Source organism: Micromys minutus (genome assembly GCF_963924665.1).
Source record: "Micromys minutus genome assembly, chromosome: 27".
In the NCBI taxonomy this organism is placed as follows: Eukaryota; Metazoa; Chordata; class Mammalia; order Rodentia; family Muridae; genus Micromys; species Micromys minutus.
This window is the reverse complement of record NC_137962.1, coordinates 14,468,954-14,485,827: the sequence shown is the minus strand read 5'-3', so window position 1 is coordinate 14,485,827 and position 16,874 is coordinate 14,468,954. Positions and strand designations below refer to the sequence as shown.

At 43.0% G+C, this 16,874-nt stretch overlaps 1 protein-coding gene across 1 annotated transcript in view; it reads left to right on the top strand.

Annotated features, from left to right (window-relative positions):
* Nucleotides 1-16,874, top strand: part of COL22A1 (collagen type XXII alpha 1 chain) — a gene marked incomplete at its 5' end in the record, with an annotated part of 192,663 nt that overhangs the window by 40,902 nt on the left and 134,887 nt on the right. Inside the window, 6 exons of the mRNA XM_080939438.1 lie at nt 96-158; nt 1,899-1,937; nt 11,086-11,139; nt 11,288-11,341; nt 12,356-12,409; nt 12,844-12,888. Of these exons, the coding sequence (XP_080795564.1) occupies nt 96-158; nt 1,899-1,937; nt 11,086-11,139; nt 11,288-11,341; nt 12,356-12,409; nt 12,844-12,888 (309 nt within the window). The remainder of the gene's footprint in view (nt 1-95; nt 159-1,898; nt 1,938-11,085; nt 11,140-11,287; nt 11,342-12,355; nt 12,410-12,843; nt 12,889-16,874) is intronic.

Here is a 16,874-nt window from a genome sequence, read left to right as displayed (position 1 = left end):
TGGGGCATGGTTGGCTGTGAGCAGGCTGTGATGACAGCCTGGGAGAGCTTTGGGGACGATATGACCTAATCCTCCTTTTGCTTTTAACCCTCTAGGGAGATGCAGGACCCGTTGGACTAATGGGTGCTCCTGGACCTAAGGGAGAGAAAGGAGATGCTGTAAGTTAGAAACTGCTTTTCTACATCAATGGGTCACATGGCTAGTGTAGGAAGCCCAGTGTTCCCACTTGTATACTAACCTGGTCATATTGATCAGCAAGTGTGGACTGAGAGCCTGGCTTATGTAGGCACTGAGTACATCTGAGCCCTGGGATGAAGCCCTTCTCTTCTTTACCTGCTGGACTTGGCCATAGTCTTCTTTTGCCTTGCCTCTCATTTTGTCACATTTTATCGCCAGAGTTCTGTTTTTCCAAAGTTGTACCCTTGTGATCCCTGAAACCAGACATTTTTAGTACCCCTACACTCTTTACATCTCTCATACTTATTCTAATGGATATAAGTCTATTTTTGCAAATAATGGCATTATTAACAAGTGTATCAAATAGATTAACTAAAAAGCAGATTTTTAGGCAGGATGTAAAATATCTGATTACCATCCTGTCTAGAGGGGATATACTTTACATTCACGAGTACAAACAGGGAACTGGGAGTGTGGCTCAGTAGTAGAGTGCTTGCCTAGCAGACACAGACCCTGAGTTCTATCCCCAATAACAGTGCACTCAACTACACACACACACATTCACACAAAAATGCACACACACTCACACACATATAAATACACATACACATGGCACTGCACACAAGGAGGTGGGGGAATTGAAATATACATTTTTAAATTAGAAAACAAAACATTAGGATGATCATAGCATTATAAAAATGGACTTTAGGACAGAACAGTTCATATAAGGAGGTAGTTTTGGGTAGCAAAGTCAGTTCACTAAAGCATTTTTTAAAGATATGTAACAGTAAACATAAGCAACTAATAAACAGAGCCTCGAGATGCAAAACATCCAATTGGTGGAGTTCACAGGAGAAGTAGACAATTCCATAGCAGTGGCTGCAACCTTACAGGCTTTACTCCCAGGGAAAGCCAAAGCATCCCACCATAACATACTGGGAGACGTCTACTGGGGAATGGAGCATCCTCTGGGAGAACAGTCCTGTAGTTCTCAAAAGCTTAAAAATGGAGTTACCATGTTTTACAGGCATTCAGTCCCTCTCAAAAGAAACACAAGTGTATGCCCACAGAAAACATAAGTACACACTTTCAAAGTGCTATTCTTTCAATAATAAAGCAGAAACAACCCAGGGGTTATAATATAAAGAATAAGTAAGTAAATCATGCTGGGTCTCTACATCCCAATATTAATATGCAACAAGGGAAGTTGAGCTATGGGGTATATCGTGGTTGAATATTAGAAGACTTTGCCTAGTGAGAGAAGGTCATTATTAAGGGGAATTTATTACAACTGTTTACAATGGAAAACTGGTTTGTGTTTGTCTAGGGCAGGGGATAGGAAACAGGAGAAGTTGTCAGTGGCCTAGGCTCTTTTTAGAAATGGTGAAAATGTTCTGAAATTGATTGTGATTATTGTTGTTTAACACTGTAAGTAAACTAAATTTATTTAATCAGATGCTTTAATTAGATGAGCTATATGGTATGCAACCTTATCCCAATAAGGTTGTTATAAAAACAACAATAGTACCTGTAATGAGAAATTTCTGGGAAATTAAATGAAAAGACACTCATGGGAACTCACAGTGAGTAACAGTCCCATCTTTTTCAGAGGTGGCAGGCAGAGTCAATGCAACAATAACCAGTTGCTTGAACCTTCTGGTGATGCCACACCACAGAGATTCTTTCTCATTAACCCTGTGCCTTGTGCTTTCCTTCTCTAGGGGAGAGGACCCTTCATCCACGGGGAAAAGGGTGAGAAGGTGAGCCTCCCTTTATTGCTTTTATTCAAGGCTCAAGGGTGGGTTTGTGAGAGTATGTGTAACTTCGTTACGCTTCTGTAGATTTGAGTGGAGAGAAGAAACCCTTTGTCTGCCTTCCGTGTATCCCCTGAGTTGAGTCGTAGAAGCAGATACAGACACAGCAGTGGGGGAGAGCTGGCTGAGTTAGGAAATGAGGAACAGGGACTGAATGTCCTGAGGTCCCATAGAACAGTTTACTGGAAAATAGGCCACTCTAGCAGTGTTTGGGAAGAGTGGCTTGGTCAGGACACCCCAGTAGAGTGTAGAACAGGAGGAAGCTTGCTTCATATGAGGCTGGTGTACAGTGCTTAAGGCAGGGAATAATTCCTGGTACTCAGCTGAATGGGGACAGGGCCAGAGAAACTACTTGAGGACCAACAGATTGGACATCAGATATCAAGATACGTTTAGACTCCGTGCACTGTGGTAGAGAATGGGTGAAGAGTCCCTGTGTAGTCAGGAGGCTGAGGATGCTCAAATGGCAAGGGCAGAGATCATAGAGGGGACTTCCCAGAGAAATCTGGACATAAGTTAAGGGGCGACTTAAAGGGATAGAGCTGATGTGTTGTGATTGTTCAGACAGAGGGCTGGAGGAAAGTATGTGCTCCTGACCCAGAGTGATTCATTTGTGTGTGCATGTTATAGTTATACATGTGGGATAGAGAAAATACATTGAAATCAACCATCTAAAATGACTATCCATAATATTGTTGAAGAGAACGAACAATCAGACATTGTTGATAGCACTTGGGGCCAGTTGGACTCAGTAACCTCATCCTTTGTAAAATTCTGTTAATACTTCTGTAATGTACAATTTTCCCACCCCAATGATGCTTTCTGTGCTGTGGAATAAATACAGAACAAAGCCCATTGTTAGGGACAGGCACAGACACAGATTCAGTAGACAGCAGTCAGACAGGAGAAGATTCAGATGAATAAAACAGATAGGAGATGGCAGAGGATTCAGGGAGAGAGAAGTAAGAGTCAAATGTAGGCTCAGTCTTAGTTAATTACTCCATGAAGAAATGCCTTTTCTTCCCTCAGTGTAGTCCTGACACATCATTGTTGACTCTGAGTTTGTTATTAATCTGTTCCAAATGATGCAATTGCCCCTGAGAGGCATCTGTGAGACTTCACAGTGTACACGTGTGTCACTGATGTCATTGGAGCTCTGGTCCTTGTGAGGGCAGATTCTGTGCTTCCTGCCCTGGGATGGGTTATACCATCCCTTGTTGTAGGGTTGGTTAGGTCACACAGGACTTGATCTATGAAGATACAAAGAGATGTTCAGGAAAAGCCTATCAGTACTTTTTCGTCTGCATCTGCTCTGAGAAGCATTAAGAAATGTATGCTTCTATATCCAGACAGACTATATTCATGAGACTGGAAATGTGTGAATAATGTATGTATGTAACTAGAAACAAATGATGATGTGGGGAACATGTGAAAATTACACATAAACAGTGCGTTCGAGCCCCACAGTGCAAAGTCATGACTAGTAATATAATAAATGGCCAGAAAGAGTATTTTTGCCACTTTTCAAAACTCTGTAAAATATATGGGCCTAGGTGGTGAAGGGAGAAGAGAAATTGATTCAGTGCCTGACCCTAAGTATCAATAAGAGCTGGAAGAGGTGAGGATAAGTGTCTGGGGAAGAGGACATACCACAAACCAGGCTTGGACATGCAGTCAAGTCATCATTGCTACTTGGAAATCTAAGTTGGGAAGATGGCAAGGTCAAAGCCAGCCTGACCAACTTAGCCAGACCCTTCTTCTCTCTCTCCCTCCCTCTTTCTCCTCCTCCTCCTCCTCCTCCTCCTCCTCCTCCTTCTCTCTCTCTCTCTCTCTCTCTCTCTCTCTCTCTCTCTCTCTCTCTCTCTCTCCCCCCCCCCCCACACACACACACACACACACACAAAGGCAGTCACTGTAATCACTGTGTGGCTATTGGGGCATTCAGTATCTAAAGGGATATTCTCACTTGACCCTGTTGTGATTAGAGGGGACCATGTCAGTGTGCCAGTGACCTATAGGTTTATGTTCATGCTGTTACTTCTCCAATTTCAACATGGCACACCCACCTTGAACTGTCCACACTGTAAAAGAATGGGTCCTTTCGGCCTAATACAGTCGCCCTTAGGGTACTGTCAAAACAGGCACTCTTTAAAACTGCAAAATGATGAAAGTTCATGGAAGAAAAGCTGTACAGTGGGGTGGGAATTAAAGATGGAGCCCTGCCATGTGTTGATATCCTTTCTAGAATAGCAGCTAGAGATGAGTTTCCCAAATCATATATTATTTATCCATACCAGAGGCATTTATGTTTGGATACTTACTCCCTCAAAATCTCACATTTCAAAATCCTCCTTTGAATGTCATGACAGTGTAAGAATAAAAATTTTATGACTAAAATGAGTGTCCTTATGAGAGGGTTTCAATGGAGACCCTTTTATATTTTTTGTCATATACATGGGTAAGCAAGAGAATGTCCTCCAGGAACCAGTAGATGGCCTTCACAAGATGGTGAATCTTCCCAGATCATGACCTTGGACCTACAGCGTCCTGGACCCTGAAACAGCGTATTCTCCAGTGGGGGTGTCTCAAAGAAGGGGTATCTGAGAAAGGAGAATCAAAAGATTTAGCAAGGAATCATGGGTATACCTTTCATCTGCTGTTTCTCTTTAGTAGCAAGAGGTACTGTTAGTAAGGGCAGTTCTACAGAAAGCAGATTTATTGACTAATGTTATAGATTTGTCTAGAATGCTGATTGGACTTTGTCTGGAGACACAGTAATGTATAATGGGAAAACTCTTGACATCACCCATTAACTAGCCTCTTAATACAATTCAGTGCTTGGTTTTCAAACATTCTGAGGGAGGCTAGACTATGTCCAAGATCATAGAGCTTGTAGGTTATTGTATGGAGACTTGGCATCTCTGGTATATGCATAGCCACTCACTGTCTCTTTCTAAATGAAATATTGGTATGTAGGAGTTCTTGACCCTTGAAACTCTTCCGCATGTAAATTGGCTCTTTTTACATAATGATTCCCCATTGTAGAGCTTTTGAATAGGAAGATAAAGTGACATTTGTGTTTGCATGTATGAAACTTTGAAGGTGTGTTAGTGTCATCTTGCTCTATTCTTAGCTGGCTTGATTGACATACCAAGCTGCTTGTTTGTGCTTGTGCATTAATGTGCATTATATGATTATATGATTAATGGCTACATTTCTCTTCCTTTTTACAAAAATTAAAAGGGTTTAGGAGAAAACTTGTTCGTTTGTTTATGTGCCTTCACCTAGCCATGCATGCTGAGGGCAAATGCTGAAAGAATAAGCCAAGGTAATTTGGGACCTGTCTCTGGTGCTGAAGGGCACCTTGGAAGACATTTGGGTTCAAGAATCTCAAGAAATAAAGAAAACAAAACAAAACAAAAAATATTTACAAAACAAGAAAACTTTAACTATTTCCATGTTACACTTTATTTTACATGTACTTTATGCTCATTGTAACTATTAAGTTTTCAAGGCATACTATCAAACCTTGAAAAAAATCAAGTACTGACTAAAAATATATTCATATAGTTTTATGTAAAAATTATGTTAAGATCTGAAAAATAAGTACTGACAAAAATGTATAATTTTAAGCAAAAAAATGTTTAAAATCTGTACATTTATCTTTGTTTTGTAAAATAAAGTTGTTTAAAAAAAAGAATCTCAGAGCTCTGGGCTAAAAGTGAATAGAGAAAGACATCAATATTTCTTCTCTCTTTATGGGACATTCAGGTGCTTGCAAAGTCATAAGGCCAAGGGCTTCAAACCATATGTTCAAAGCCTACATGGGAACAGTAAATGTTGGATGACTAGACTGTTCAGTCAGGCCAAGTGGGAGGAACCTAGGCCAGACTTATTGGATTCAGACCTTAGCTCAGCCACTTAGCAGCTGTATGACAAGGGACTATGACTTCATCTCTCTAATCCTGGCTTTTCTCCTCCGTGGCTTGGCAAATTCAGTCATACTAGAACCAGATGGGTTTTTGCAAGGATTAAATGAACTAATGAAAATAAATTACTTATATTTGTGAAAAGAGCTTATGAGCATTACATATAATTACTCTTACACCAGCAGTGTTCCATTTTTAATACCAAATGACATCTTTTACACCCTTGGCACTAATAAGTACTTATTCTAGGAGGTTGGCAGCTGCATAATGTCAGAACTCTCCTGTGTCCCTCCGGGCAGGAGTTTTGCAGCATCTAAGACCCCAAAAACACGAGAACATAAACACTGAAAGGATCTCATAGGTTCCAACATAAAGGTTCAGTCCTTTCTTCAGTTTATCTAAAGTAGTTCACATGCCATCTATGAATAATGGCAATGTCAACAATGTATAAGCCATTACTGCCTCCCAGGATCCTTGCACACACCAATTAGCTTAACTTTTGAGATAGACATTCCTTTTCTTATTTTACAGTGAGTCTTGGAACTGGTGACTTTGCCAGTGTATATGACTGAAGCTGGGTGTGAAACCATGTTGTCTGATTCCATAGTCTACATTTGTCTGTGCCTAAGCCGGCAGAGAACAACCCCAGAGCTGTAATAAAGCAACTAGCCAGATCCTGAAGTATCTTGTGTATTAAGAATGCTGTAGGTGAGAGAACATGTCTGCTTAATAAGATTCCAGGCTGTGTTGCTAGGACTGGCCTAAGATTCTCTCATTTTGAAGGCCTCTGTCTAGAATGTTCTTAACACTCTTCTCAGAGGGTTGACTTGGCATGCTTGCTGCCAGATAGATGAATTATCACACGGGTATAGTTGCTCTAGCTGGGGGCATTTAGAAATGAGCCATGGCAGTCAGCTCTCCAAGAGAGCAAGAAACATCTGCTATCTGGTAATTACACTTGCTCAATGAAGTGCCAAAGTCCCTGAGGCTTGGGATGCTGACAAGTGGGTATCTATATATGAGTCATGTCTTATTAGATGTTGTCTTTTGTGCAGTCATTGGACAGAGAAGTCAAAATCTAAACTTGAAACCAAAACTACAAATTTGAGTCAGAATTGTAGGCATGGAATTGGGAAAATCCCTTTACCTAGATGCCTTGGTCATCTTCTTGCAATGGATGCATGCACACTACTTATTTGCAATTTTTCAAACAGACAAAGTGATGATTTCTTTTTTCATGAGTGAAATATGCAGGCTTAGAAAGTTCACCCAGAATGCCAGAGGCACCTTCCTTGGTTTGAATTTTCCTATCTTGAAAGCATTACCTGACCACTCTTGAGCCAGAATCATTCTTCCCTATGTCATGCCTTTGGCTGTATAGTCAAGAGCTAGGAGAAAACATTTTATTCACATAATGTTGCAAAAGCCAAAAAACAAGGATGGGGTAAATTTTAATCTTTTAAAATTTTTTTTATATATGTATGAAATGTATGTTGAGCATATCCACTCCTCCCAGGACCATCCTGTCACGTTTCCCTCCTACCCTTACTTATCATCGATTCACATTAGTTCTATCCACAGGCACATGGGTATGACATTGTCCAGGCATGGGGAACCTACCTGTGGCTATCCTTCTCCTTCTCAGAGCATCTGTCAACAGTAAACAGCTAATTCTTACACAACAGAACTGCATTGGTCATTCTGCAAAGACTAGGAAATTCAAGATGCAAGATGGCAATGCCTGCAATCATAGGCAGCTCATGGCTGTGTTGGAACATGACAGAAGACATCAGCCAGGTCCTCTGAAGTTATTCTGTGAGGGTACTAGTTTCACCCACTACGAGTCCTGACTCTGAATGCTGCTGTATGGGGGTTAGGTTTCAACATACAAACTCCACCAGTCAGACTTTGGAAGGGATTATGTTGCTCCACTAAGCTAATAGATCACAGGGGATGCATGGAAGCCCAGACTTCTCTCTTCCTTCTTTTACCTCTCCCTGCCTGCCTGCTCTGGTGTGTCTTTTGAAACTTTATTATGGACATTCCTTTTGGGAATCGTCCCAGGTCAACATGACCAAGTCCAGGGAAGCCCCCATTCTTATCGCTACTCTTTACTGACTCACTTTGTGGTTGTGGTTGGGAAACTTTTGTTTTATATTTTTACTTTTATTTGAGGTAGAGTCTCCTTGTATAGTCCAGCTGACTTTAACTTTCAGTCCTCTTGCCTTCACATTCTTAGTGAGTCAGCTTGTTAGGTGTGGGGAAATGTTGTTAGTTTCCAATAAGGGATAGACTGTCAGATAGATAAATGGTATATATATAATGTATAGATAGATAGATAGATAGATAGATAGATAGATAGATAGAGAAAGACTGTCAGATAGATAGATGGCATATATATATATATATATATATATATATATATATATATATATATATATAGAGAGAGAGAGAGAGAGAGAGAGAGAGAGAGAGAGAGAGAGAGAGAGAAGAGAGAGAGAGAGAGAGAGAGAGAGAGAGAGAGAGAGAGAGAGAGAGAGAGAGAGAGAGGGAAGGAGAGGGAGGGGGAGGGAGGGAGGAACAAAGGAACAGAGGCCTTCAATTTGAGAAAATGAGGTGGGGTACATGAATGAGAGAGTTTGGAGTTTGTAGAACTGAAAAGGAAAGGAGTTTCAATTTGAAAATCTAACCCACATATATTTGTTCGGTGGGGAATTATCACGGGTCTGACTTAGAAAACAATCCTTCAGTATTTCTTGTACAAGGCTGGCTAACCTGTGCTATGTCACATCATCATGTGGCCAGTTGTGCTACTCATCAGAAACGAAACTGCCAAGTTGTCCATGCTTGTGGACAGTTCACCTTCCCAAGCTACGTGTAGTTCCCCATAGATACATCAGACCCTGTAACTAGCCTTGCCTTAGGCCATCAAGACTGAACTGTGGGAGAGCTTCAGCTGAAATCTACTAGTTCTTGAGACCATTATCTTTCGTCCACACTGGGATGTTCGCCTTGCTCATGTGGGCTTTATGCTTTGGAACAGGGGCCTTTCATAACTTTCCCCTAAAAGGCAAAAGACTCTAGAAAGGATTGATGCCCAGGGAACATCTGCATGGCCCTTGGGTAATATCAAGACACTGGGAATGTCCTGTCCATTTTCCCTCTCAGAGTTCCATGATAATGGATGGGTCAGACTCATAAGTGCCTCCTCTGGTTGTCTCTGTGCTAGAACCAACAAGCTGGAAGAGAGACAACCGTGAGGACAGGCAGAGGTTCCGGAACTCTCCAGAGTTCTCTTCGGCATTGTCATTGGTCTCACCCCATCCCCCGATTCCCTTTATTAGACACCCCTTGGACCAACGGTGCCCTGCTGTCCTCACTGTTATTCCCAAGGCAGGAGCCCATCTGACACCTTTTCCCTGCTTTTAGCTGCAGAATATCGAAACCCGTAGGAGCCAGAAGACAGACTGGCCTTTCAAAGAACGTGCTATTTCAAGTGGGTAGTGTGTTGGATAAACTCTCCACTGAGTGCCCAGATAGACTTCGTTCTGAGTGAAGCACCCTGGAGGGAAATTTCTCAGAGGATGTGCTTACTCTTTTGTGGCATTTCTCTTTTGGAAAACCTTGGACTTAATTATAGGACAGAAGGATATAGAGTTAAGGAGGCTGGGCTACTTCCAATAGATGCCCAACGAAGGAGGCGATGGTGGTCATGTGCTTTGATGACAGGCAGAGCACAAAAGAGTTTTGATCTCACTCTACTCTTGACCAATGTCTCAGCCTATTAGCCCTCTACTGATAGTCTCCCTCCATATTGTAAAGGCGCTGTAACATTTCTGGTGCAGTGGGATTTGCTGAGGCTGAATAGGGAGGACAAGGTTCTTGCAGAGGGAGAGCTATGATGGTATACTGCTATACTGCAGAATTAGTTCTTCTACTCTTTTTCATATTGCCACATGTGTTTCTGGATGGTCGTGAGAGACCACTCTGTGCTCCATGGTGAGTACAGATAGGGTGGGGATAAAAGCTTTGGTCTGTAGGATTGTGAAGCAGCGGCTGGGCTGCTGTGTGTGCAGAGAGATGCTGTGGCGGAAGTGAAAGGGCATTTTCTGGGGCCCTGAATCAAGCTCCTCACAGTAAATTCCGTGGCTTTGGGCAGAGCCTCACCTCCCTGTGCTTTTGTTTCACGAGCTAAGTCAGATGTCAATTAATGTAGATTGTGTCAATGCCAGCAGAGCACCTGGTCATGGGCTCCTGGCAAACATGAAATTATGATGAACCCAGGGTTGCGGCATCGTCATTGTTTCTTTAAGCAATCATAATTGTTATAGCTTTCCTATCACTGCTGGTTCTTTCTAGAGCCATCTAATTGTGACTAATCATTTGCTTTCAACCAATGCTCAGTCTCCTAAGGACTCGCCTCTACCTGAAGCAGTTAGCCCTTCCTCTTCCTGGAGAACCAAATATGGTGTACTTCTCCCCCATTTTGCTGATGGGTACATGGAAACTAAGGAAGGACACCTTGCCCTGGTGACACTTTCCCAGTGAAGATGATTATAGTAATCTGACCTCAGAAAAGCCCAATAGAGACCCCATGTCCTAGAAACCAGGTCACAGAAACATTGTTCATTTGGAGCAATCCTTCCTCTTGGGAAACTTTCCTAATTAGTCACACACCTTGTATTACTCACGTAAGGTTGACAAATGAACCTGGAGATCAATAAAACTCTTGCCTTTCCCCAAATCCTGGGTAGATATGAAAGTTGCTCACCAGTTCTTGTCTTAGTGCCCTCTTCTTGTTCTGCATGAGCAACTCACCCTCAAACTCCTCTGACCCATCGTGAAAGAAAATAAGGTCACAGTGTCTTTTGATCGCTGTGCAAGCAAACACCTTTGTGCACCTTCTATGGTACTCAGGTTTCTTCCTGAGGGTCCCATAAGCTGTTGCCCATCTCCCTGTGTGCTCTGTATCACTACTGTCTCTTCACATACTTATGAAAAGATGCTATGGGCAAAAACGGCACAGAGAACAGTTGTCAACAGTGTTCTGAGGCTACAGGAACACTCATGGAAAGAGAACCTGTTTTCCTGGTTTAGCTCCTTCCCGCTGGATGATGCCTTCTTTATACCCCACAGCAATTGGTATTTTGTTTTTCTTCTTCTAGGGATCCCTGGGCCCACCTGGGCCCCCTGGAAGAGATGGCAGTAAAGGCATGAGAGTAAGTTCTGTTGTCACTACCCAGGAATCATCTCTGGCGGTAATCTCATGTCTGATGGGTTCTGAGCTATGGGGAATGGACATCTAGGCATCTAGCAGCCACTTGGTGTGCATTGTGCTGTCTGTGACCATGTGTTGATTTTGTGCAGGGGGAGCCAGGAGAGTTAGGAGAGCCGGGGCTGCCTGGAGAGGTGGGCATGCGGGTAAGTATTGCTGGGAGCTGCTTATATTCTCAGAGTATAGGCAGTTCTTGGGGGTGTAAAACCAGTTACATTCGGCATTGATGAGATGCTTAGATGGGTTTCCACCTATTTCTCATGGACTGTCATACATATGGGTATATGTCTACACATAAACAATTCCTCCTACATCTTAAGTAGGTCATAAACTTAAAAAATTATTATTCCATGTAGCAATAGAGACTTGAGGGGTCATCCTTTTCCATTGGTTCCTGGTAGCCAGGATGGCATTGTAATGTGTGGCTCAAGCATCCTTCCTCATTTTTTTTTTTTTAATTTTCAACTTACATCATTGAAGCACTAATGCATGTAGGGTGTGTGTGCATGTGCAAATGTGTGTGACTGTATGTGTGTTTGTGTGTAGTGTCTCTCTATATGTTGTGTATATGTCTTTGTATGTATGTGTCTGTTCTTTTTTTTGTGTGCTGTAGGGTGGTTGATGAAAGTTGGGATAGCTTTGACAGAAGATATGCTTCTCTCACTTTCTATTCTAGCAGATTTCTAATAGATTTGTACAAATGTGCTGTCCTCTGACTGGCCATTTCCAGTCAGCCAGAATTCTGAGGCTGTTTGTCAGGATTTCCCAGGCTGCACACCATGTGGCAACTGGAAAACATCAGGCACTGCAATCAGCCACACAGATTCTGAAGCCACTAATCTGTCCGGGTCACATCACAAGAAGGTTGAGGGACTTGGGACAAGTGGAGGTGGGGTGGTCTAATGTAGGTTCATAACGGCTCAGAGGCAGAGCTGTTGGCTTCCCTTGAAGTTCAACATGCCTGGCTATGAGTATGGCTTCACCTGGTATCAAGTGGAAGAACCAGCCATGGGTGATGAGGTCAGGAACCCCTGGAATGGGCAGTGTGGGTAGCACATGAAGCCTAGGTAGAACCATGTCTTTCTGAAAGAACATTGGCTGAGAAGCTCTGACCATTTGGTTTTTCTACCCCATTTTTCTTTGTGAACTTACTTCTGCAGGGGACCCAGGGACCGCCTGGACTACCAGGACCTACTGGGCAAGTTGGAGCTCCAGTAAGTAAAGACATGTGTCTGGGAGGTGAGCTCTGTCCCTCATTGCTGGTGTCAGGAGTTGACTCTCCAGCCAGTCTTTCAACTCAACCTATGCAGTAAGCACTTTCTGGTTGGATGCTAATGAAAACTTAGTTTCTCTTAGAGTAGAAATTCTTAAGTGCTATGGTACTCTTGAGTCACCATAGGAACAAGTTTAAATGCCTTTCTGGAGTTCCTTTCTCTAATGAGGGAGGATAGAACCATGGAGTGTCAGATACTTGGTTATAAGCCATTTTTTTAACCCATGTTCACAGTCATCTACTCCTGTAAGGAAGGTGGAGTCTAGAGAAGCCTCAGCCTCTACATCAGGGCTAGAAACCATACAGGTGTCAGGATGCCCTTTGTCTAAAGAGATGAGCCACATGTAGGTATGTCACTGTTCTTTATTTCCCCAGGGTCTTCAAGGAGAGCGAGGTGAAAGGGGACCTCCAGGAGAAAAGGTATTTATAATCTATACTAGTCAATTAGTCCCACTTCCATGGAAAAGAGAGAAAGGAGAATGGTGGGACCTCTTCACTCAGTGCATGCATGTATACATATGTGGGTATATGCATACACACAAATACATATGTGTGTGTGCCTGTAAACATGTGTATGTGTTTATGTTTATATGTGCACATGTGCATGGCAGGTGCATATATGCTAGCTCATCTCATACCCTGAAAAGAAACTGCACAGCTTCTGGTACTATCGCCTTCAGTCTTCTTGCCCAAAGAGAGGTCAGCATTTCCAGTACGAAGATTCCTGGATTAGAGCTGAGAAGGCCTAGTTAGTGCCAGGGACTCACAGCTTATGTGGAAACATTCCTTAGCTTTCATTTGCTTCTCCGATCTGTGTAATATCAGGTCTGTTCCCAGTTCCTCTGGAAGTCAAGGGTTGCAAACCTCTGTCCTCACACAGTGGCTGGCAATAGGTCTCAGCTCTCCTCCATGATTGTAGCTTTGGAAGACTTGGACAAGGGCGTTGTAGAGCTGGGTCTTGCTTCCTTCCCTCATGTGGATCCTGACACTCTGGCAGGCTACATTCCATTCTCCCTTCTTACAGCACATGATTGTTCAGTCTGTCATGGGATGTTTACAGTAAGTAATATAGTTTTATCTCAGCACACTTGGAATGTAGAGAGAATTACTCTTCAACCTTCCCATCCTGGTATAGCTACAGCCTAGATGCTGGGGTAATCTTGTCAACTTCCTTGTAGGTACTTAGCACATTTCACTTGCATAAAGGGTGTTTGCTTATGTCTTTTAGAAATATCTATTCATTTTATTTTATTGCTGTCTTCTTGCATATATGTAGTGCACTGTGTGGAATGCCCAGTGCCTGTAGAATCCATAAAAGGAGTCCTTGGAACTGGAGTTACAAACCATCGTGAATTACCATGTGTGTCCTGGGAAGCAAACTTGGATCCTCTGCAAGAGTAGCGAGTGCTCTTGAGTGCTGAGTTCTCTCTCCAACCTGAAGGCTACTGACTTTTCTGTGTTATTTTTATACCTGTCATTTTACTGAACATGTTCATCAGCTGTAGGAATTTCCTGGAGGAATTGACAGAGTCCTTTATGTCTAGAATCGCATAATCTGAAAATAAGGACAACATGGCTTCTGCCACCCTGGCTGCCATGCAGAGCAGCTTGGAACTAGCTGGATTTTCTTCTGAATATCCATTTCCCTTACTTTGAACATGTTGAGTTAGGCCCATTTCCAGTTCTTACGTTTGGTATATGCTTAAAATAGCTTATGCTCTCAAGAACCACTCTGATTCCATATAGCAGCAGGAAGGAAGTTTCCATCTTTTCCTAAGAAACAGGTCCTTCCATCTGCTGGACCCATCCTAGCATGTGTTGGCTGTGAACCCAGCTCCCTCTGTCACTGGTAACCGACATCACTAAGGGACAGAGATATGGATTGTTCAGGCTACTGGATATGGGAAGGTTAGCAATCTGCAAGATATGTCTACCAAGGTGCAGAAGGGAGCAAGCCAACTAAAGTCCTTGTCCAGACAATTGTGCTTGGCGGCGGAAACTGGGTGTTCCACCCTTGCAGGATGACTCTAGGTGAGGTAGGCCTGGTGAAATGAGTCATGTTCCAGATGATCTGAGCTGTGACATATTTATCTGTGAGCCTGAGACCATCGATGAAGTTCTAACTTCCCAGGTCTCAAACTCTAATGACTATGTATGTGTGGGTTCATTGAGCTGAACGAGGCAGGGTGGGAGTGGCTGAGTCCTTTTCCCAATGAATAGGATAATTGTTCCCTCTGCTGTCAGATGAGGGGAATGGCAGCCAATGAATTCCAAGGTCCATATAATTAGCAGACTGGACTCTGACTGGGAACCTCACACCTTCTCTGGGAAGCCATCTAACCACTTGCTCCATTTGGTTTCTGAGGCTGGGTTTCCTTCACTGCACATGGGTGGCTCATTGTATACTTCTGTCATGCTTAAATCGGGTGGTTCTCACATCAGCAGATTAAAACACTGATCCCTACTGAATTAAGGATGTGGGAAGCAGAGACCTCACAGGCATGTCCCCATTTGCCGTACATCACTGTATTGTTGTCTACAAAGTCCAGGCTGGAGAATAACGTGATTGAGCTATAAATAAATAAACAAACAAATGAATGAATAAAATAATTATAAAATGTGTTGAGACTCTTAGACGTGTTAGGTAAGTTTGCAGTTTTGTGCTTGACTGAACTAAGAACTATTCCCGCTGCATGTGATCCCTGAGAGCAGGCTGGGCATGCCAGTTAGTGTTTTTATAATGCACCCACATTATTTCCCTTTCATGGTGTATTATCTCCACATAAAGAGAGAACCGAGCCTAGAGACTTGCTGTCCTATGCTACTTGGTCTGTGTGGCCACACTAACCTGGCTCCTGTCTCCCTTGATCCATGTAGTTAATCTGTATTTTGCTTACCTGACATTTAGTATATTTATTCTGCCTGTCGATCATCGCTCTGATCATGATACACTAAACCCACTCATTTTCACAGAACCAGAGAAGTTGCTTGCTTCCCATTTGTGTGTGGGGAAACAGAGTCAGAGAGGCTGAGTGCTTGATGTTGAGTATTGCAAGAGTGGGAAACAGGGCCTAGGTCTGACTTGTGAGACTCACTATATCCAGGTCACCCAAAACCTGGGTTCCTGAGTCTTTTCCAGGGATAGCCATTTTTAGGTGCATTGCGGGGCAGGGCAGGGCAGTGTATGGCGTCCAGCAGGGATTGGAATAGAAAACCTTTGGTGGTGTGTGGCCTCAGCCTACCCTACTGCCTTCTGCCCTAGTTCAGTTGACATCCCAGGTGGTATTCTCTCTGCATCTCTACTTCAGACACAGTTTCATGCTATGGCTCTCTGTCTTTGTCTTTCTGTCTCTGTCCCTGTCTCTGTGTATCTCTGTCTCTCTCTGTCTCTCTCTCCCTCTCTCTCTCTCTCTTCCTCTGTATCTCTACCTCTGCCACACTCTCTTTTTCTCTCTTTCACTTTGCCTCCTCATCCTTACTTTTACTGTTTCTCTCTTTCTCTACTTGTTATCCTCTCAGTCCCTTCCTATTCCTGTTTGATCATTCAATCTGTCTCTCTTGTCCCTCCCCCATCTCCCTCTCTCTCCCTTCCTTCCTCCTCACCCATGTTCTTTCTTATACATACATATATACATACATGTATGTATAGATATAGCCTATCTTTCTGTGTCAGCTTCTCTGCTCTGTGCTTGGGGTCTTTCTTCTCCCTTTGTTTATCTCTCCATTGTCCACCTGTCTCTTTTGCCTGTATTTCTTTCACCACCCTGTATCTTGCCTGTGCTTCTCATCTGTGTGTGTTCTGTATGTGTCTATGTTTCTTTGGCTCACTTGTCAGTCTTCCTCTTTTTCTTTGTCTCTCTGACCCTCTTCGAAGCTCTTTCGCCGTTTGCCCTTTCTCTCTGACCAAGTGTCTCCGTATCCCTTCCCCCATTTCTTTCTTTTCTTTGACTTGCTCTCTACCCCAGTGCTTGGCTTTCCGGTCAGCTACTTCCTGGTCTTTCATCTGCATTTCTCAGCATTTCTACTCATCTCTAATGGATGTCTCTCTCTGTATTCCTGCTTGCTGCCTGATGCATCTGTTGCAGACTACTAAGATGACAAGGTCCAGGTGTCCTGCAGGTCTGCCCCATATTTGTTCTTTCCTGTTTGAGCTAAATCTGGACTTTGACCACTCAATTCGGTCTTCAGATATGAAGACACAAGTAATAGAGGACTTGGGACTTAGGTGGAGCCTTCTGTTTTGAGGAAGAACTTATAGATGGCTACTTGGTTTTCAGACCTACCTTTGCTGTGAGTTCTGGGGAGGGTCCAAGTGCATTCTGCACTGGAATTCAGGAGTTCCTGCTTTTTTAGTGTTTCTGTCACATGGTTATATCCTTGTGACTTTGGACACAGGTCTAATTCCA